The 20,121-nt window shown below is 55.5% G+C and overlaps 2 protein-coding genes across 13 annotated transcripts in view; one reads left to right on the top strand and one right to left on the bottom strand.

Annotated features, from left to right (window-relative positions):
- The window catches only part of SAMD11 (sterile alpha motif domain containing 11), a 145,462-nt gene extending 141,324 nt beyond the window's left edge, over positions 1–4,138 (top strand). For all 9 annotated transcript variants that reach the window (XM_064172009.1, XM_064172008.1, XM_064172010.1 and 6 more), the window contains one exon: positions 2,592–4,138. In XM_064172009.1, coding sequence (XP_064028079.1) covers positions 2,592–2,837 — 246 coding nt within the window. In that variant the 3' untranslated portion in view covers positions 2,838–4,138. The remainder of the gene's footprint in view (positions 1–2,591) is intronic.
- Positions 4,139–6,346: 2,208 nt separating this feature from the next.
- NOC2L (NOC2 like nucleolar associated transcriptional repressor) overlaps positions 6,347–20,121 on the bottom strand; it is a 51,632-nt gene continuing 37,857 nt past the window's right edge. For all 4 annotated transcript variants that reach the window (XM_064172019.1, XM_064172020.1, XM_064172016.1 and 1 more), the window contains exons 15-19: positions 19,563–19,706; positions 16,350–16,463; positions 12,186–12,321; positions 9,038–9,181; positions 6,347–6,750 (exon numbers count right to left, since the gene is read on the bottom strand). In XM_064172019.1, the coding sequence (XP_064028089.1) occupies positions 6,605–6,750; positions 9,038–9,181; positions 12,186–12,321; positions 16,350–16,463; positions 19,563–19,706 (684 nt within the window). In that variant the 3' untranslated portion in view covers positions 6,347–6,604. The remainder of the gene's footprint in view (positions 6,751–9,037; positions 9,182–12,185; positions 12,322–16,349; positions 16,464–19,562; positions 19,707–20,121) is intronic.

Below are 20,121 nucleotides of genomic sequence, written 5' to 3'. Positions count from 1 at the left end.
GCCCTGCGTGTTCCATATCCTCACCTGGAGCCAGTGACACAACAGCTTCAGGATTAGAACACCACCAACACTGTTTGGTGTCCAGAGGCAGAAACAGAGAGTGCAGAACAAGCACTGGAAGACTCAGGGAGTTGGTGGAGTCACCATCCCTGGAGGTGTTGAGGGGAGGTGTGGCTGTGGCACCTGAGGCCACAGTGGTGTTGGGCTGCTGGCTGGACTGGATGATCTTAGAGGGTTCTCCAACCAAAACAGTTGTGTGGTTGTAGAAGTGGTGGGAGGGAGAGGGAAGTGCTGGGGAAGCCAGGGAGGGAGTTAATTAGTCAGTTACAAGCACCAGCCAGGACAGAAGCAAAGCTGTGAGCAGGTCAGGCAAGAGAGATGCTTTCAAATCCTGATGAGGCACCTAAAGAACCAGGCACAGCCACCTCAGCACCCAGCTGCCTCTCTCCTATTCTGGATGCAAGTCTTTTTGCTGCCCATTTTCCTCCTGCCTCTCTGGCTCTGGCTGCTTCTCCTTTTTACTGAGGCTTGAAGCCCAAAGGCATGGAACACATTTCAGCAGCATCTCCTGATGACTCTTCCCTCCCCAGGGAGTAATGGCCCAGCTCTTTGCCTTCTTGGCTGTAGGTATCTGTCTCTGGCTGGTCACAGCTTAGTGGGCTTGCTGATGGGGCTGTGCCACCCCCTCCCACCCCACACCTCCCTGCTTGTGCTCTTCACTTTGTCTTGATACACTGGAAGCAGAAATCTATGGAGTTTGTGAGGTTCTCCCCGTGAAGGGGTCTGCAGGAAAGCTGGGGAGGGACTTTGGAGAAGTGTCAGGACAGGGGGAATGGCTCTGAGCTGGGAGAGAGCAGATAGAGAGCACTTTGCTGTTGTGCCCTCAGTGATGCTTCACAGTCTTGGCTTTTTTTCCCCCCTCCCTATTCCTCACTTAGCTTCCAAGTTCTCTGCCTGCAGATTTCTGCTTTCCCAACACAGCTTTGCTGTTCTCCTGCCTTCTGTAGCTGGCAGACATGGGCTGGGGGGGGAGCTTCCATTTCAGCTACCTCCACTTTCCCCTTGCTTGGACCCAAATCTAGCACATCTCTGCTGGCTGCTGCCTGCCTTTCTTTTCCCTTTAATGATCAGAAAATAGCTTCTGACAGATGCCAGGAAGAGGCTGGGCTCTTGCATTCCCCAGGGGCCTGATGCCATGCAGGGAGCTGTGACAGCACCATGCATGTGGCTGCACTGTCACTCTTCAGGCACATCTCCCCTCCTCCAACCCCACCAGCTCTACATTTGCTTAGATGATGTCCAACCAACCAACCAAAAGAGAGCAACTTTACTGCTTTCCCTCCAGCCCCTCGCTGTTTATGAGGGGTCTAATAAAAAGGGTCTGTGGGCAATTGTTCCCCATGGGTCAGTTCTGGGGGAAATAAAACTCTGATGTTGCTTAAGAAGCAGAGGATGCCAAAACAGCTCACAGACCTTCTTAGAGCAGATCTGGGTGTGTGTGTGAGGGGAAACTGCTTCCATGTAATCAGGAGTGTTTAAAGTTCTGTAATAAGCAGGGTTGGGTTAGGGGAGGGGGTAAGTGGGGAGCAGAAGTCCCTGCTGTTGCTCCCTGCATAATGCTGCAGTTGTCTGGGTTGAACACAAGCCTGTGTTTTTGTTTAAGCTTAAATGTGAACCAGCTGGGGAGGTGCTGGAGGGAGCTGTGGGGGCCTTCTGGCCCTTGCTGGGAGGCAAGAGCTTGCAGGAGAGTTTTTCTTCAGGCCTGCAGAAGAAGGAAGGGAGAGGAAGAGGTTGTAGGGCTTCAGGTTTCCTGTGCAGCTAGCAGCAGCCACCCCTGTAGCCACAGTTATTTCCCCACCACCACCTTTTTTTTCTGTTGGTCCAACTCTCCCCACCCCTTAAAAGCAATTCCTGCTCCTCAGAAGTGGACACTGTGTGCTTGTCCTGCTGGCTTAGCAGGAGGACAGCACAGGGCTATCAAATTGTCCATGGGGTGGTGCCTGTTAATGAAATAACAGAAGGGGCAGGAATCAGTCAGCCCTCTTCAGCTCAGACACCTTCAGCTTGTAGAGAAGGAATGGATTGAGGCTTGAGGAGGGCAGGAGATACATTGGAAGCAGAAAGCTGTGGAGTTGGTGAAGTTCTCCCCCTGAAGGGGTCTACAGGAAAGCTGGGGAGGGCCTTTTGACAAGGGCTTGTAGTGTCAGGACAAGAGGAATGGCTTTGAGCTGGGACAGGGCAGATGGAAACTGGAGATGAGGAAGAAATTCCTGCCAGTGAGGGTGGGGAGACACTGGCACAGGTTGCCCAGGGAGGCTGTGGATGCCCTGGAGGTGGCAGGCAGGTTGGATGAGGCCTTGAGCAACCTGTGCTGCTGGGAGGTGTCCCTGCCCATGGCAGAGGGGTTGGAACTGGATGAGCTTTAAGGTCCCTTCTGCCCCAGCCCATTCTGTGCCACCTTGCTCTGCTCCCTGCGCTCCACTGCGGCTTGCTGCATGCCAACTTGGAGCAGCTGCTGGAGCAGGCACTGCCCATCCTCCTCCCTTCCTTTGCCCCCTGCATTCATTTCCTCCTGTGCTTTTTGCCCACAGGTGGCCAAGAGAGTGGGCAGAGTGCTGTACATGGCAGGCTTCCCCATGGCTTTCCCCCTGCAGCCTCCTGGCTTGCGGCCCCCGGAGCGGGACCTGGCGCCGGCCGAGCTGCGGCCATCCTCCACGGGCAGCGTGGCCTCTCCCTTCAGCAGCCTGCCCTCTGCCAGCCGTGTCTCACCAAAGCAGGAGAACGGGAACCCCTCCCTCCTCCCTGGCATCAACGACACCACCAAACCTCCCTCCTAACTGCGGGGCAGCTCCTGGAGCTGAGATTCACTTGGGACGAGCCGGAGGCGGTAGAGCGTTTTTGAGAGCCCAGGAGAGCCTCCCTCGGCGCCGCCAGAGGCAGGGAGCCAGGCAGGGGGGCTCGAGTACTTTCTGTTGTTGTTGTTTTGGGATGCATTTGCTTTCTGTTTCAAACAATAAACCCCAAGCAGAGAAGTTGTAAAGACCTGTAGGAAGGGAAGAAAACGATCCAAAGATGTACTGAGACAACGTGAGTGAAGAGAAAACGGTTCTGGGGGATGGCAGCAGCCTTCCCGGGCCCTTTCACACCTCTTCTTGCTCAGCAGCCTGGGATGGAGAGCCATGGACAGGGAATGAATGGCTTGCAGGAACTTCTGGGTGTGATTCCAAGCAGGAATTGAGAGGGGGAAGGATCACTGCACCTCCCTCCCAATGGTACTCAGCACCCCTGAGCAAAACCAACCCATCGCGAGAGAGAAAGAAACCCAAGCACCACCTGCTCAAACAGTTCCTCCTCCCTGGAAACTGTCCTCAGTTCCTCATTCAGGTGTCTATGCATCTCTAGCAACTTTGAAAACAATACCAAAGACAGACAAAAATAATAATATTAATAATAATACTAATAAAAAAGAACTAAAAAGGAAAGAGAAGGAGAAGAAGAAGAAGAAGCAAAACCAAGGCAAGTTCCGGTCCATGTTTACTTGGGTGTGGATGGTACAGCACTGGTGGCTTGCTGCTGTCCCACAGGCCCAGGGCCACCCTGGCCCTTCAGCACACACAAGAGAATGGACTCTGCCTCCTGAGGTTGGATTGTTGTGGTTGTTTTGGGTCAATGATGATTTTCTTTTATCATGAGCTGTTTGGTTTGGTTTGTCAAGAGAAGACGACAAAAGAGTTTGTGTGCTTCGGTTGGGCCAGAGGGGCTCAGAGCCTCCCCTCCCTCCTGCACCTCTACAAGACTCAGTTCTTACATCTGGGGCTGGGGATTATCTTTTGCTTGATTTGTTTGGTTGGTGAAAGGTTGGGTTGGGGTTGATTTGGTTTTGAGTTCTTTTTCAAGCCCTGTTCCAGAGGTGGATGGAGTTGCACATTCTGGCCTGCTGTGGACCATGAGGCAGAGGAGCTGTGTGCATGGAGGAGGAGGAGGAGGAGGAGGAGGAGGGAGAGGGATGCTGGGGGGGGGTGTGGGGAAACAAACAATGGGGAGAGGTTTTTTTTTTACTACTGTGAAAGATGGAACCTCCTAGGGGTGAGCTCCTGGGACTTGTACAGTTGTGAACAACAATCACATGTGGTACTTTGCTCTCTCTCTCTCTCTCTCTTTCTCTCTCCCTCCTTCCCCTCTTGTAGTTTCCATTTGGGTTTTGGTTTCTTTTTGGGCCCAGAGGTTGCCTGTGCTGCAGGTTTGGGTTTTTTCCTTACAGAATGGCTTGGTGGTACCTTAGCTGCTTTAGATTGTGGAAAACCAACACAGACCCACACAGCAACAAACCAAGAAGTCATCATCCATCACAGCACCAGAAACAAAAAAGGGAATGATAATTAATAATCATTAATAATTAATTCTGCTTTCCAGCAAGCCACTGAAATAAAAAAGAAGGAAAAAACCCAACCCACCAAGCCCAACCAACCACTTCCTTTGCAAACCAGAATCACAGAATCAGGCAGGGTTGGAAGGGAGCACAAGGAGCAGCCAGCTCCAACCCCCCTGCCATGCCCAGGGACACCCTACCCTAGAGCAGGCTGTACACAGCCTCAGCCAGCCTGGCCTTAAACACATCCAGCCATGGGACCTCAACTATCTCCCTGGACAACCCATTCAAGCCTCTCACCACTCTCCTGATGAACAGCTTCCTCCTCACCTCCAGCCTGACTCTCCCCACCTCCAGCTTTGCTCCATTCCCCTCAGTCCTGGCACTCTCTGACAGCCTAAAAAATCCCTCCCCAGCTTCTTTGTAGCCCTCTTGAGATCCTGGAAGGCCACAAGAAGGTCACCTGGGAGCCTCCTCTGTTCCAGCCTGCACAGCCCCAACTCTTTCAGTCTGTGCTCACAGCAGAGCTGCTGCAGCCTCTGAGCATCCTCCTGGCCCTGCTCTGGACACTCTCCAGCATCTCCACAGCCCTCTTGTCCCAGGGGCTCCAGAGCTGGATGCAGTATTGCAGGTAGGGTCTCAGCAGAGCAGAGCAGGAGAATCCCCTCCCTGGCCCTGCTGGCCAAACTTCTGCTGCTGCAGCCCAGGCTCCGCTTGGCTCTCTGGGCTGCAAGTGCACACTGCTGGCTCCTGTTGAGCTTCTCCTCCAGCAGCACCCCCAAGTCCCTCTGCTCAGGGCTGCTCTCCAGCCTGGCACTGCCCAGCCTCTATCTGTGCTTGGCATTGCCTCCACCCAGCTGCAGGACCTTGCACTTGGTCTTGTTGAACCTCCTGAGGTTGACCTTCAATGGTACTCCTGAGCTTAACTTAACCAGCAGCCTCTTTCAATCCCTTGTTGGGTTTCAGGCTTCATTTCTCTGGTCTCTACATGCCACTCTGCTGGTTGGTTGCCAACCAGACCCTTGGTCAGCTTTAGAGCAAGAAGGAAAGAAAAAAGCAACTCCTTTACTTTCTGGCCAGAAAAGGTAAGTTAAAGGCTGCTTCTCACCTTTCTCCTCCCATCTGTGAGTCCCTGAGGACAAGAAAGGCTTTACCAGCTGTAGGAAACCTCAGCCTGGAGCACTCCTGAACCTCTCTGCTGAAGCAGCAGGTGCTTAGTCTCCCCTCTCAACCCAGAGTGGGCTGTCAGTGCTAGTGACAGTAATAATCATGTTAATAATAAACCCCAAATTACTAATTTCTGGAGGTTACTTCCTCCCACTCATAGGACAAAAGGGATCTGGGTGAGTGTCTAGGAAGGGCAGGCCTAGTAATTACTGTAATTGCAGTTGGGCAAAAGCAGCTCTGTCCCTATTGCAGCTCCAGAAGGGCTCTGAAGGAAGCAACCAACCCAGCAGGCTGTGCTGCAGCAGTGATTACCTGGGCAGTAATGACGGCTGGGAGCAGGCAAGGAGCAGCACTTGGTGTGGGGCAAGGAGGGCATCATCACCTCACTGCAGCCCCCAAGCTGGTGTCACTCAGACCTGTGGGTGACAGGCTCTAGAACCTGGGGGTTTGGCTGAGCTCTGCTGCTTCTGCCTCCATGAAGAGAGGAGGAGAATAAGGAAGAAAGTTGGGGGGGGGTTTAGAATGTTTTGGGTTTGAAAAGCATCTTGTCCTGCTGGTGTGGAGCTGAGAGCTGCTGCTGCTGCTGCCACTGAGCCTTCCAGGTACAGCGAAGACACAAAGCTCTCAACCACTCCCTGCACCCCTGGAGGACTTGCTGGCACAAGGGAGGGTGTGAGGGCCCCAGATTAAACTAGAGGGTGGGGTGAAGAGAGAGAGGAGAGGACCCTTGGAGAGAAGTTGTCCTTCCTTCCCCTTGGTCAGCTCACAGCAGGAGCTGAAACTGGACCCTGTGCTATTTAAAGCAGCAGCTTTTAATGAGGGCTTTTTATTACCAGTGCTGAGCAGCTTTGCCTGGCCTTGCCACGACCACAGTTTTACTGCTCTCAAACCCAGAAGTGACAGAAAATGCTCCCCAGCAGCATCTCTGCTGGGTCACTGGCAAGGTGGTGGCACCTGGGGCTGGCCTGCCACCCGCCCTGCCCCTCGGCTCGCTCTTACCACCTCTTTGAGACCCAGCTCCAGGTGCTGAGGTGATGCCTGCAGCTCTGTCAGGGCTGTGAGGGTGGCTCAGTCCTCATCAGAGAAAGCCAAATCCTCCACGAGGTCCTCTTCTCCTTGGGCTAGCTGTTGGAGGTCGGAGGGTGACATCCCCCGAGGGCAGCTCCTCTGCTTCTTTGACCCCTGGGAAGCCTCAGCAGCCTCCTCGGCTTCCTCTGTGGGTGGAGAGAGTGAGAGGTGTAAATCCTGCTTTCCTGGGGGGGGAGCAAGGCAAGGCAAGGCAACTCATTACTAATTAATCCCAGACACTCATTAATTCATTGGCGCCACTGCAGCTCGCAGAGAGCGAGAGCAGAGCGCTGCAGGGAGCTCCTGCAGGCTCTGGAGTACTTGGAGGCCAGAGGAGAGGAGACCTGAGGCAGAAAGACGAGAACTGGGGTGGGGGGATGAGACAGGCAGTGCCTCCAAACCTTCATCCCTCACAGCCCAGGCCGGTCTCCCTCAGGGGAGGTGTGAGGCTGGGCATGAAGAGCTGACAGAGCTGCGGAGGGAAGAGCAAAGCTCCCAGCTGAAAAGAGCTCCAAGCTCCCTCCTCCGTGAGGCAGCAGTGGGGAGCACAGGTGGGAACTGCTCTCTAGGGGTTGTGGACTGTACAGGTCTCCATTCCCAGTGCTCTTCTCCCACACCTGGGCCCCTGCAGACTACCTTTACTGGGCTCTACCAGCAAAGCATCTGCTCAGCACCAGTTCCTACCTCTGGTCTTTTGCCCACACAGCCTCTCACAGGTTGTGGAGGGCAGCAGCAGCTGCAGCTTTGATCTGTGGCTGCCTCTCCTCAGCTCCTTGGATCACTTAATCATCTCCCAGGTCTCCTCCCTGGCTCAGCTGCCAGGTTCTGCCAGTTCACCCCACTCACCAAACAAAAGCTACCTCTGGCTGCCCCTCAGAGCCACACTGGTGCCACCAGAAGTGCCTCTCCGGGCAGAGCTCTGCCCCAAGGCCTGTGGGAAGGTGAGAAGCTGTGATGGGCACAAGCTCCTCACTGGTCACCAGCCAGGCTGCACCACCCTGTGCTGCAGTGACAAGCACACCAGGAAGGCTCAGCACAGGGAGTTTCAGCCTTGGAGGGGTGGATCTGTCTGTCTGCCCTGGCTGACTGATGGCTGAAGCAGTGCCAGAGGCCCAGAGCAGCCCAGGCTGAATGTCACTGCTGTCACAGCAGCCCAGCCAGGGCCCCTGCTGGCTCCACGCTGTGCTCCTCAACCCAACACGAAGGAAGCTGCCAGGAAGGGTGGCAGAAGGAGCAGAGTTCCTGCTCCCTCAGACACCAAGGAAGGGGGTGGCTTTTCCTGCAGCCTCCAGTAGGCAGAGAGGGAGAAGCTCTCCCTCCTCATCCCTCCCAGCACTGTCAGAGCAGGCATCAAACACCCATCTCTTCTGGGCGCCGAGGGCTGGCTGTGCCTGCCAAGCCACAGCCATCTGCTATGCTCAATCAGTCACATTTCCTTCTCACTTGGACTCCTTCCCCCTTCCTGCTCTCCCTGCTCCCCAAACTAGTAAAGAAATCTGCACACAGGAGCTTTCTGTGGCTGCTCCCCACAACCACAGCTCAGCCCCTATGGCATGCTGAGGAGCAGAGGCTTTTGGCACTCCTAACACAAAACCCTGAGCAAGTGGCACACACAGAGACAAAGCAAGCAGCACAGAGCAGCACAGCAGCCAGAGGCCCTGGCAGGCCCAGCTCCTGCCTGTGATATTAGCAGAGTGTATTGGCAGATACAGGCAAGACTGAGCTGACCCTGGGGTGGGGAGCAGGCTCTGGAGCTGGCTGAGGCTCTGTGCAAGAGCTGGCAGGGGAAGAGGCTCCCTTCTCAGCTGCAACAAAGCCTGGCTTGGCATCTAGCACAGCCCTGGTGACCCAGCTGGCAGCTTTCTCTGGAGCCATTTAGCTCCTGGCCTGCTAGGGGCATGCAGAACTGGTAGGTCCTCATGCTGACACCCGACCCTCTTACCAGCTGTGCCTCTGAGCAGCAGAAACGACCAAGAGCAAAGGCTCCAGCAGGCTCTCTACACCTCACTGCTTCGGCACCTGCCCAGCACCTCCTGCCTCTCCTACCTGCCCTGGGAGAAGCTGCTGAGGGGCAGCAGCTAAAGGCTTAGCCCCGAGCAGAGCTGGGACTGAGGCGCACCCTGCACAGCCTGTGGAGAGCCTTGCAGCAGGTTTGTGCACCCGGCTGGGGTGGGCTGCACTTCACGAGTCTGTTTGAGCCTCTCTGCAGGAGGCCCCTGCAAAGAAGATGAAAGGGGCTGGTGGCTCGTTAGAGCCAGGCCTGCAAAGCTCTTAACCCTTTCCCTCTCAGCTGCCAGGCTGAGTTCCCCTCTGCCAACAGCGGCACAGCCAGCAGAGGGGAGACAGCAGCCCTGGAGAGGAGCCCCTCGAGGAACCTTCAGCTGCCAGTGCTGCCAAAAACTGCCTTCCCCTTTGCCCAGCTGCACTACTTACCTTCTGAGTCACTGCCTTCTTCCAGTTCCTCCTCATCCTCCTCCACTTCATACTTCCCTTCATCATCATCATCGTCATCCTCCCCGTACTCCTCGCTGCTTGCTTCTGAGCTGTCATCTGATGCCTGCTTGGCTTTGGCTTTACCTGCAAGAGTTTGTACTGTGTCAAAGGCAAGCTGCAGAGCAGCAGAGCTGCAGGCAGCACAGTCTGAGAGTCGTGGAGTGGGTTGGAAGGGACCTCAAAGCCCCTGCCATGGGCAGACACCTCCCAGCAGGACAGGTTGCTAAAGGCCTCATCCAGCCTGGCCTTGAACACCTCCAGGGAGGAGGCATCCACAACCTCCCTGGGTAAACCTCTTCCAGTGTCTCCCCACCCTCACTGGAAAGAATCTTCTGTGTCTCTGGGATTCGATCTTCCAAGGCAGAGGCTATCAGCATCTCTTAAGGTGCTCTGTGCAATCAGTGCTTCTCCCTTCTTCCTCCTCACTCTGCCTCTAGGTCCTCAAGCTGAGAGCCCATGGCAGGAATTCTGCATGGCACTGGGAATTTCATAGGATCATAGAATCAAGCAGGTTGGAAGAGAGCTCCAAGCTCAGCCAGCCCAACCTAGCACCCAGCCCTGCCCAACCAACCAGACCATGGCACTAAGTGCCCCAGCCAGGCTTGGCTGCAACACCTCCAGCCAGAGATTCCATCATCATCCTGGGCAGCCCATTCCAATGCAAATCACTCTCTCTGACAGCAACTTCCTCCTAACATCCAGCCTGAACCTGCCCTGGCACAGCTTAAGGCTGTGTCCCCTTGTTCTGGTGCTGGCTGCCTGGCAGCAGAGCCCAACCCCACCTGGCTGCAGCCTCCCTTCAGGCAGCAATGAGACCTGCTCCTAGCTTGGTGTCATCTGCAAACTGACTGATGCTGGACTCAATCCCCTGGTTCAGGTCATCAATAAAGCTACTGAACAGGATCTGACCTCTCCTAGCACAGCTCTGGCCCCTGCCAGCCTGGCATTACATTGATTTCTGAGGGATAGCTGAAGAAACCTGCTCAAGTTCATTATACCAACTAACAGCTCGTGTGGGCAGGGAGAGGCTGCAGCCAGGCTCCCTTCTCACCTTTAATTGCCTCATGAGGAGGCAGCTCAGCAGCTCTCCCTAAGCCATGAATAAGTAATTCCCAGGTCCCCACCACACAGCAGTGTCCTAGCAGCAAGTCTCTCTGTGCCACTCTCAAGCAGGTCAGCAGCACAGGGCATTCTCAGCTCCAGCTCTCCTTGTCCTCTCCCAGGAGGTCCATCCAGGGCACCCTCATCTTCCTGCCTGCAGTTCTGCCATCAGTTGCTCAATATGGACCTCTTGGAAGTGGTTTAAGATGATCCAAAGTCCTTCCACTGCCCCAGACTCTCCTACTGCCTTACCTCATAGACTCACAGAATGGGCTGGGTTGGGAGGGACCTCCAAAGCTCATCCAGTCCAACTCCTTCTGCTCTCAGTAGGGACAGCCTCCACTAGGTCAGGTTGCCCAGAGTCCTGTGGAGCTTCATCTTGAATATCTGCAGGGATGCCCTCCCTGGGCAACCTGTTCCAGTGTTCCACCACTGTGGATGGTCTCCAGAGGTCCTTCCAACCCCTACCATTCTGTGCTTCTGAGACCCAGCACAGCTAAATGGCTACTCAAGAACTTTTATCTGAAGAGAGCTTGTTCTGCCTTCCCACCTGGCAGGTGAAGAAGTGACCACACAGCCCAGCAGCTGCAGGTCCTCCTCAGTGGCCTTGCATCTGGCCACCCAGCAGCACAATGGCCTGCAGAGAGAGAGCTGCAGCAAGCCCAAGCATTGGTGTCTCTGACTTCCATCTGCAGCCAGGCCTGGCAGTGACTGGAAGCAGAGCAGGGCTGGGAACATCTCACACCCCCACCCAGAGCCAGAACAAGAGCTCATTGTGTGCACCACCCAAGGCACAGGCCCCTTTCCCAGCTCCCCTCTTCCCTGCTCTGTTGCCTGGAGAAGACTTCAGCCTCTGCTGTCTCCACCCAGCACCTCAGGACCCATGGTGGGAGCTGAGCAGTTGCTCCTTGAGGTGAAAGCTGCCTTCAGGGGCACTTAGTGCCATGGTCTGGTTGTTTGGCCAGGGCTGGGTGCTAGGCTGGGCTTGGAGCTCTCTGCCAACCTTCTATGATTCTATGAAACGTCAACAAGTTTCTCTTCCAACCATGTGGTGAACTTCTCAGACAAGGCTCCACAATTAACTGTGGCCCTCTCGTGGCCACAGCCAGAGGCTGACATCACTCCCATCTTCTCCACAGCCTCTGCAGCCTGTCCTGGCTTGTCCAGAATAATTTGCAGCATCAACCACTACAAAGCAAGGAATTCAGGAGAAGAGGAACATTCTGCCATCAGAGGTTCTTGTTGTGGTGGCTACTTTCTATGTCAGCTACTGTTTGCACTGAGAGAAGCTGAGGTTCTTCAGCATGGTGGAGAGAAGGCTTCAGAGAGAGATGTTAGAAGCAAGAGGGAGCCTGCAGGAAAGAGAGGGACTTTTTTGTTAGGGAATGTAGGGATAGGATGAGAGGCAATGGTTTGAAACTGAAATAGTGTGGGTTTAGATCAGGTATTAGGGAGAAAGTCTTGACTGTGAGGGTGGTGAGGCACTGGCACAGGTTGAGGGTGGTGAGACACTGGCACAGGTTTCCCAGGGAGGTGTTCAGGACCAGGTTGGATGAGACCTTGAGCAACCTGTTCTAGTGGGAGGTGTCCCTGCCTGTGAGTTAGAGCTTTGAGCTCCCTTCCAACCTAACCCATTCTGTGACTCTCTGAAGTGCTCAAGGCCACCCATGGGATAGGGCTTTGAGCAGCTTGGTCTAAGTGCCCCTCCTCTGAACCTGCTCCATCAGCTCCACATCCTTCTGGTGCTGAGGGCTGCAGAGCTGGATGCTGTACCCCAGGTGAGGTCTCAGCACAGTGAAGTGGCAAAAGCAGCTCTCCTGCCCTGCTGGCCATGCTGCTTGGCTGCAGCCCAGGCTGCCACTGGCCTTCTCCCCAGCAGTTTATCAGAGCCAAACGTGGCCACCACGCACCCATTTAGGGTTGTGCTGCTCCAACATCACCCAGAATCCTGGAGAAGGAGAAAGGATTTCCAGCTCCAGCCCCTTACCTTTCACAGGGAAGCCAACATTCTCCTCCTCAGAGTCAGTGTCCAGCTCAAAGAGGTCCTTGAATTCCTTCTTGTCTTCCTCCTTCCTTTCGTCGTGCTTCCTGCGCTTTATTTCTGGGAAGTTCAAGTCTTCGAGCTGGAAAAAGCCAAACCCAACAGTAAGCACAAGCCTTAGTTTGGACTCTTCACCCTAAAATGCTGAGCTTAAACACAGGAATTTGGCTTTGCCACGCTGCCAGGCAGAGCTGGGTCTCCTGCTGCCAACCAGGAGAGCAGCAGCTGGATTGGTGAGGCAGTTCCGCAGGTGAGTGATGGATGCAAAGCGCCACTGCTCCCCTTTCCCCTCATCAATCACTTCTGCTCAGGAGCCTTCTACCAGGCAGGTTCTGTGGGCTCAGTGGCCAAGGACAACCAAACCAGGCCCTGCTGGTCACCTCTGAAGCAGCATTTTCCACCCAAGCCAGAAGCTGGGAGAACTACAGCAAAGGAACAATCTCTGTGGCTGCAGAGCTCAGAGACCTGAGGGACCCGGAGAAAAGCAGACCCAGAGGGGATCTTGAGCAGCCTGGGGTGGTGGAAGGTGTCCCTGCCCATGCCAGGAGGGGTAGAAGGAGATGATCTTTAAGGACCTTTCTAACCCAAACCACTCTGTGAATCTTCTCGATGCATATGAATAGCTAAGGGGTGGAGGCCCTGAGGATGGGGCTGGGCTCTCTGCAGTGGTGCCCAGTTACAGGACGAGAGGCAATGGGTACAAGCGCAGGAGGTACTTCACTTGAGCTTAAAGAAGAGCTTCTTCACTGTGAGGGTGCTGGAGCCCTGCAAAAGGCTGTCCAGAGAGATTGTGGAGCCTCCTTCTCCAGAGGGGTTCCAAACCCACCTGGCCAGGTCCTTGTGCACCCCTCTCTGGGCGGGCTCCAGAGGTCCCTCCGAGCCCTCCCGTTCTGCGTTTCTGTGTTTCAGCACAGCGGTGCTGAAGGTGCTGAAGGTCTGCCCACACCCAGGCCTCCCCACAGCCCTTACAAAGAGCAAGGGCCAGCCAGCGTCGGTGCCATTAAGTGCTTGCAATTGACACCACCTCGGTGCTCTTTACACCTCTCCGGAGGGGGATTAGGGGGAGGATTTACTTGCAAGGGCTCAGGCCAGCAGGGCAAAGATAATCAGAATGCAAATGAAATCCCAAGTGCTCTCCCACCATCTCCCGTGCCTGGCTGCACCCCTCCTGGGAAGCACTCAGGCATTAGCACACATTAGCTTGCTTGGAAACATTCACCCTGCCAGTAATAACTCATTTGTTCTCTCCCACCCCTCAGACCACCCCTCAGCAGGCTCCTCTCTGACCACATCCAGGCCAACCCTCCCGTGAGCTCCCCCCCCAGTGGGAAAAGAGCAGAGGCTGTGTGGAAAAGGCAGCAGCTCTCAGCAGAGAGAGAGAAGAGGGATGGGGATGAGAAAGAGACAACAGGAGCCCTGCATTTGCTCCTGCAGCCAATTCCAGCAATTTCTCCCAGCCTGTTTCATGGTTATGGTCCCCAGCTGGGCAATATTGATTCTGGGAGCTGAGCACTTACAAGCAATAACCTGCAGCACCAGGATGGAAAAGTCAGAAGCTTGGCCAGAGGGGAGCAAATCATCAACCACCATTTGCAGGGTCCTAATTTTAAATCATCTGCCCAGCTGCTCTTTGACATTAGGAGCTGCCTTTGCCTTCCACTGCCCCCTCCAGAGGCCTGCTGGGCTGGCTCTGTGCTGGGAGGAGCAGCACAGCAGTGGCTTTCCAGCGGCAGGCACTAAGCCCCAGCACGGTGGGGGTTAGAAGGGACCTCTGGAGATCATCCAAGCCAACTGCCCTTGCCAGAGCTTGGGAAGCAAACTGCAGCAAGAGCAGCAACCCAGAGTCACTGCCTTCAGCTGACCTAATGACATCTGCAGCCCTCCTCTGCTCCAGCAGGCTGCATGGTGGGACAGGGGAGCTGCTGAGAAGGTTCTCCACAGCTCCTACCAGGTCTGGTGGACAAGCCAGGACGGGGCCCTGCTTCATTCCTCTCATTTGTTCTGGCATCTGACTTGATGCAGGGTGGGAGGGCAGAGGGACAGGCTCCAGAAACACACTATGAAGGTCTCAGAAGCTAAAGTCTATCAGCAGCTAAAAATCTACCAAGCTTGAGGGGGCAGATTTAGACTGGAGATGAGGAAGGAATTCTTGCCAGTGAGGGTGGGGAGACACTGGCACAGGTTGCTCAGGGAGGCCGTGGATGCTCCCTCCCTGGAGGAGTTCAAGGCCAGGCTGGATGAGACCTTGAGCAAGCTGGGCTGGGGGAAGATGTGGCCTTGGAACTGGAGGATCTTTAAGGTCTTTTCTAACCCAACCCAATCTCATCCAACCTGCCCTTGAACACCTCCAAGGAGGAGGCAGCCACAGCCTCCCTGGGCAGCCTGTGCCAGTGCAGAGACTGCTCTCAACACCTGGGGCAATGCCTGCAGTGTCCTGTGCAGGGACACAGGCAGCAGGGCTCCCAGGCTGCTAGTTTGGACTGGTTTGCATTTTCCTACTGCCTAGGAACAGTTCCCATTGCCAAAGGCAGCTCCCAGCTTGGCCTAGCATCAGGTCTGGTTGAGCTCAACCTAAGCTTATCAAAAAGGACCTAGTGCTGAATCCTGCTGAGCTGTGCCTCCTCCAGCCTGCTGAGACTGCACCTTCCAGTGGGTCACCTCGAAAACCAAGGCACCAGAGAAGCCTAAGAGCTGTGGAGTGAAGAGAGAGCAGAGGAGTGAGGCCTGTGCTGAGGGATGCAGCCTGTGCTCATCACACAGGGGCAGTAGGTAGGTAAGCTTGGGGGTCAGCTGGTTTACTCCCCAGCTAGAAGAGGGCTCCCATGAGTCTCCATCCATCGGGAGAAGCAAATGGAATGGGCAGCCAGGGTCAGTGCTGTTATGTAAGGCAGGCTGCAGCTCCCAGCAGCTGAGAGCCAGGCTGAGCTGGAGGCTTTTTCTCCCCCCTCTGTTAATACTTTTTCCTGCCCAATGGCTGCTAATGGGACATGGATTTTCCCAGCTCTAATGGGCCTCATGGAGTTCACTCTCCTGCTGGGGCTCACAATGCTGCATCATTACGCTCACAGTCCCCACCGAGACACACAAGAGCTCCATTCTCCAAGCACAGAGCCAGGCTGGCTCCAAGGTCTGCCTCCCCCTGCAGTTCAGCTGCTCAGTCCACCTCCTCCAAGGGAAAACGAGGGCCTCTCACTGCCCTTCAGACTTCCTCTGCTATCAGGAGTCATCCTCCTCAGCCTTGCTACCCAAAGCAGACCCCCTTGAGGGTGGCTCTCCATCTCAGCTGGCCACCGCAAGGAGCTCCAGTGCCCCTCCTCCCTTCAGCATGAGTTAGCAGTGCCTGAAGGGGGCTACAGGAGAGCTGGGGAGGGACTTTCTACAAGGGCTTGGAGCCACAGGATGAGAAGGAAGGTATGGAAGCTTGAGGAGGGCAGATTGAGACTAGAGAGGAGGAAGAAGTTCTCTGCAGTGAGGGTGAGGAGACACTGGCAGAGGCTGCCCAGGGAGGCTGTGGCTGCTCCCTCCCTGGGGGTGTTCAAGGCCAGGCTGGATGAAGCCTTGAGCAACCTGGGCTGGGGGGAGGAGTCCCTGCCCATGGCAGGGGGTTGGAACTGGATGGGCTTCAAGGACCCTTCCAAGCCAAACCACTCCAGGATTCTAGGTGTGGGGGCCACTTTGGGCCTCACCCACAGCTCTCACTTCTTGCCGTCCCTTAGTTCTCCTCCTCAGTTTCCTCTCTGCAGAGGGCAGGCTCCCCTGCTGGGTTTGCTTTTTGTTCCCTCTGCACGGCTGCCCCAGGGGGTTTCAGCCTCTCCTCCTCATCTCAAGCTGCTCTCTGAGCACTCCTAGGATCTCCAAGGTCTTCCACCTCACTCTGGGACTTGTTGCAGACACATCTTCATGCCCCATTGACTAACTGCTCCCCTCCACATGCTGCAGACTCCAGCTGCATCTGTTGGGGGCTCCCTGGCTCAGCCACTTTCACTGCATTAGCACCAGGGCAGCTTTTCTTCAGCAGGCTGCCAAACCATCTTGTGCATCCTGAAGGAGTGGGCAAGGAGCCTCCCTTGGCACAGCCCATGGCCAGTCAGTTGGGCACTTCCTTCTTACCCTTTCCTTGCCACTGATTTCCAGCTGTATCTCCTTCTCTCTTAGCTTCTTCCACTGAGAGTAATACTTGCTCAGAGGTGTCCCCTCCTCTCTGACCTGCTTCTCCCACTGTTCCTGTGGAGAGAGAGAGGTTCCAGAGTCAGGAAGAGATTGCAGAGCAGTTCTCCAATACACCATGGGCAAACACAAGGAGCTCAGAGCAGTGGTTAGGGCCTTTTCCCAAACCACCTTCCTGGGTTAAGAAGTTGGCAGCTGTGACCAAGAGTGCAAGCAGGACTGGGTGTGACCTCAGGCAGCGTGAGGAGTGGTGTGGCTGACAGCTCTCCTCAGCTGAATCATACAATCACAGAATCATCCAGGCTGGAAGAGACCTCCAAGATCATCCCCCAGCCCTAGCCAGTCAACCAGACCATGGCACCAAGTGCCTCATCCAGGCTTTTCTTGAAGACCTCCAGGGACAGTGACTCCACCACCTCCCTGGGCAGCCCATTCCAATGCCAATCACTCTCTCTGCCAACAACTTCCTCCTAACATCCAGACAGAAGAAATGGTCACAAGCTGTGCAAGAGCAAGTTCAGGCTGGATATTAACAAGTACTTCTTCACTGAAAAGGTTGTCAAACAGTGGAATGGTCTGCTCAGAGCAGTGGCAGAGGCCCTGAGAGCTGTTCAAGCTGCATGTAGCCCTGGCACTTAGGGACATGGTCTGGTGCTGGATCAGAGCTTGAACTGGATGATCTTTGATCAAACAGAATGAAGTTCTTTTTATCACAGAGCTGAGATGTTGTGGTGAATACAACACAAGCAGAAGGCTCAACTGAACAGAAAGGCAGTTGTAGGCAGGTGGGGTTGGGCTCTGCTGCCAGGCAGCCAGGGACTGAACAAGAGGACACAGCCTCAAGCTGTGCCAGGGCAGGTTCAGGCTGGATGTCAGGAGGAAGTTCTTCACAGCAAGAGTGATTGGCACTGGAATGGGCTGGCTGGGGAGGTGGTGGAGTGCCCATTCCTGGAGGTGTTTAAAAGCAGGCTGGATGAGGCACTAAGTGCCAGGGTTCAGTTAATGAGAAGGGGTAGGTGACAGGATGGACTTGATGATCTTTAAGGTCTTTTCCAGCCTGCTGACTGTGTGGTAGCAGTGCCAACTGGGGCAGCCACACAGGCAGCAAGGTGTTAAAACAGTCCTGCTGCTCTTCCAGGAGGGGACTGCAGCCAGAGCTGCTGGGAAGAGCAGACAGTGGCAGGGCTGCTGGAAAGCAACCCTCTTTTATTTGGCCAGCGACCTTCCCCAGCCCATCTGTTTCAGGGAGAGCCCCCCCGAGGCTGAAATCTCTGCCTCTGCACTGGGTGGGTGGTCACAGCACAAAACAACAACCCACCAAAACACAAAGGAGAGACCAGCAAACCCCAGAGCACTTCTCTGCAGCCGGGAAGAGCAGTTCCTGCAGCCAAACACTGCAACCCAAATGGTATTTACAGAACCAGAGGCTCCTTAAGTCCCTCCAAACCCAGTCCCACCAACCTCTTAATCCCTGAGCAGCTCTGCTGCAGCCTGGCATTGATCAGAGACTCACAGAATGGCAGGGGTGGGAGGGAGCCTCTGGAGATCATCCAGTCCAACCCCTCCCTGCCACACTCTGGATTGATAAGTCAGGATTTCAAGGGATAAATTTTCCTGCAGTCCCTTCCCCTGAGTGTCTGGAGACAAATCAGTCTGCACTGCAACTCCTGCTCTGTGCCCAGCTCCATGCCAACAGGTGGAGCTTGCAGTGATGCAGAACTCCACTCTTCAATGATGCCATGTGGCCAGAGAGACCACTCTGAGCCATCAATTATCTCAGAGAGAGAGAGACCTGCACTTCTCTCTAGCCAGGCAATGAAGAGTCAGACCCACTTTGGCCACAACAACCCCAAGCAGCACTACAGGCTGGGGACAGAGTGGCTGAGAGCAGCCAGGCAGAGAGGGAGCTGGGGGTGCTGGCAGAGAGGAGCTGCAGAGGAGGCAGCAGTGCCCAGGTGGGCAGCAGAGCCAATGGCATCCTGGGCTGGCTCAGGAGCAGTGTGGGCAGCAGGACAAGGGAGGTTCTTCTGCCCCTGTGCTCAGCACTGCTCAGGCCACCCCTGGAGTGCTGTGTCCAGTGCTGGGCTCCTGAATTGCAGAGAGATGTTGAGGTGCTGGAAGGTGTTTGGAGAAGGGCAGCAAGGCTGGGGAGGGGCCTGGAGCACAGCCCTGTGAGGAGAGGCTGAGGGAGCTGGGGGTGTGCAGCCTGCAGCAGAGGAGGCTCAGGGCAGAGCTGATTGCTGTCTGCAGCTGCCTGCAGGGAGGCTGTAGCCAGGTGGGGTTGGGCTCTGCTGCCAGGCAAGCAGCACCAGAACAAGGGGACAGAGTCTCAAGCTGTACCAGGGCAGGTTGAGGCTGGATGTTGTTAGGAAGTTGTTGTCAGAGAGAGTGATTGGCATTGGAATGGGCTGCCCAGGGAGGTGGGAGTCGCTGTGCCTGGAGGTGTTCAAGAACACCCTGGATGGGGCACTTAGTGCCTCAGCCTCTCCCCACCAGGCACTGCTCCAGTGCCCTCATCACCCTTGTAGCCCTCTGGTGGACCCTCTCCAGCAGATCCCTGTCCCTCTTCAACTGGGGGGCCCAAAACTGAAGGCAGTACTCAAGACGAAGTCTCAGCAGGGCAGAGCAGAGGGGGAGGAGAATCTCCCTGGATCTGCTGGACACTCTCTGCTTAATGACCCCACTGGCTCTCTTGGCCACCAGGGCACATTGCTGTGCCACAGACAATCTGAATCATGGAATGGGTTAGGTTGGAAGGGACCTCAAAGCTCATCCAGTTCCAACCCTCAGCACAGCAGAGACAGCTCCCGCTAGAACAGGTTGCTCGAGGCCTGAGGAATGGGAGGATGAAAAGCAAGGACCTTCTGAGCTGAGGAGCTGCCCCAGCCAAGCAAGGCATGGCTGTGTCTGACAAACAACAGCAGGCTCTCATTTATGGCCTGTCTCTTCCAGCAGGCTCTTGGCTGCAGAGCCTTGCCAGCTCCAGCACCGGCGCCCTGCCGAGCTGGGCTGTTTGGGAACATCTGCCCCATCCCACACGCTCCCCCTTGCCGTCAGCTCCTCGTCCCTCCCTCCCTCTGCCAGCAGCTGAAGCCCAGCAGCCAAAGGCTGACTGATTTCCTTGCCCAGGAAGGCCAGATGGAGCAGCAGCCTCACCACAGCCTCCCTGCTGGCCACGCCGAAGGCAGCTTTCTGACGCCTGCGGGAGATGTAGGCAGAGTTCTCCTGCAGCTTCTCCAGCAGCTGGCGGATGGGCTTGGAGTAGTTGGCAACCTTGCATGCCTTCAGGAAGGATTTCAGCTGGGAGAAGGGAAAGGAGAGGAGGCAATGAAAGCAGTGTCACAGTTTCCAGAATCAGATGCCATCAGCTTACAAAAACCATTTCCCACCCCCCCAGGGACGGCAGGAGGACTTCTCCAGTACCACACTGCACAGCCAGCCCTGGGGGTGCAAGGGAGAGGCCTGATGTTTATAAACAATCCACCTCTCTGCACCCTTCCACACTGCTGCTTCCTGGACAACATCCATCAGGTTCTCCTGCCCCTCTGCTCCGCCCTGCTGAGACCTCATCCTGAGTACTGCGTTTGGTTTGGGGCTCCCCAGTTTCAGAGGGACAGGGACCTGCTGGAGAGGGTCCAAGGGAGGGCTGTGAGGATGATGAAGGGACTGGAGCACTGCCTGGTGAGAAGAGGCTGAGGGGCCTGGGGCTGCTTAG

This window comes from Pogoniulus pusillus, chromosome 36 (genome assembly GCF_015220805.1).
Source record: "Pogoniulus pusillus isolate bPogPus1 chromosome 36, bPogPus1.pri, whole genome shotgun sequence".
Classification (NCBI taxonomy): domain Eukaryota; kingdom Metazoa; phylum Chordata; class Aves; order Piciformes; family Lybiidae; genus Pogoniulus; species Pogoniulus pusillus.
Note: the sequence above shows the minus strand (reverse complement) of the source record. Positions and strands in the feature narration are given on the sequence as shown.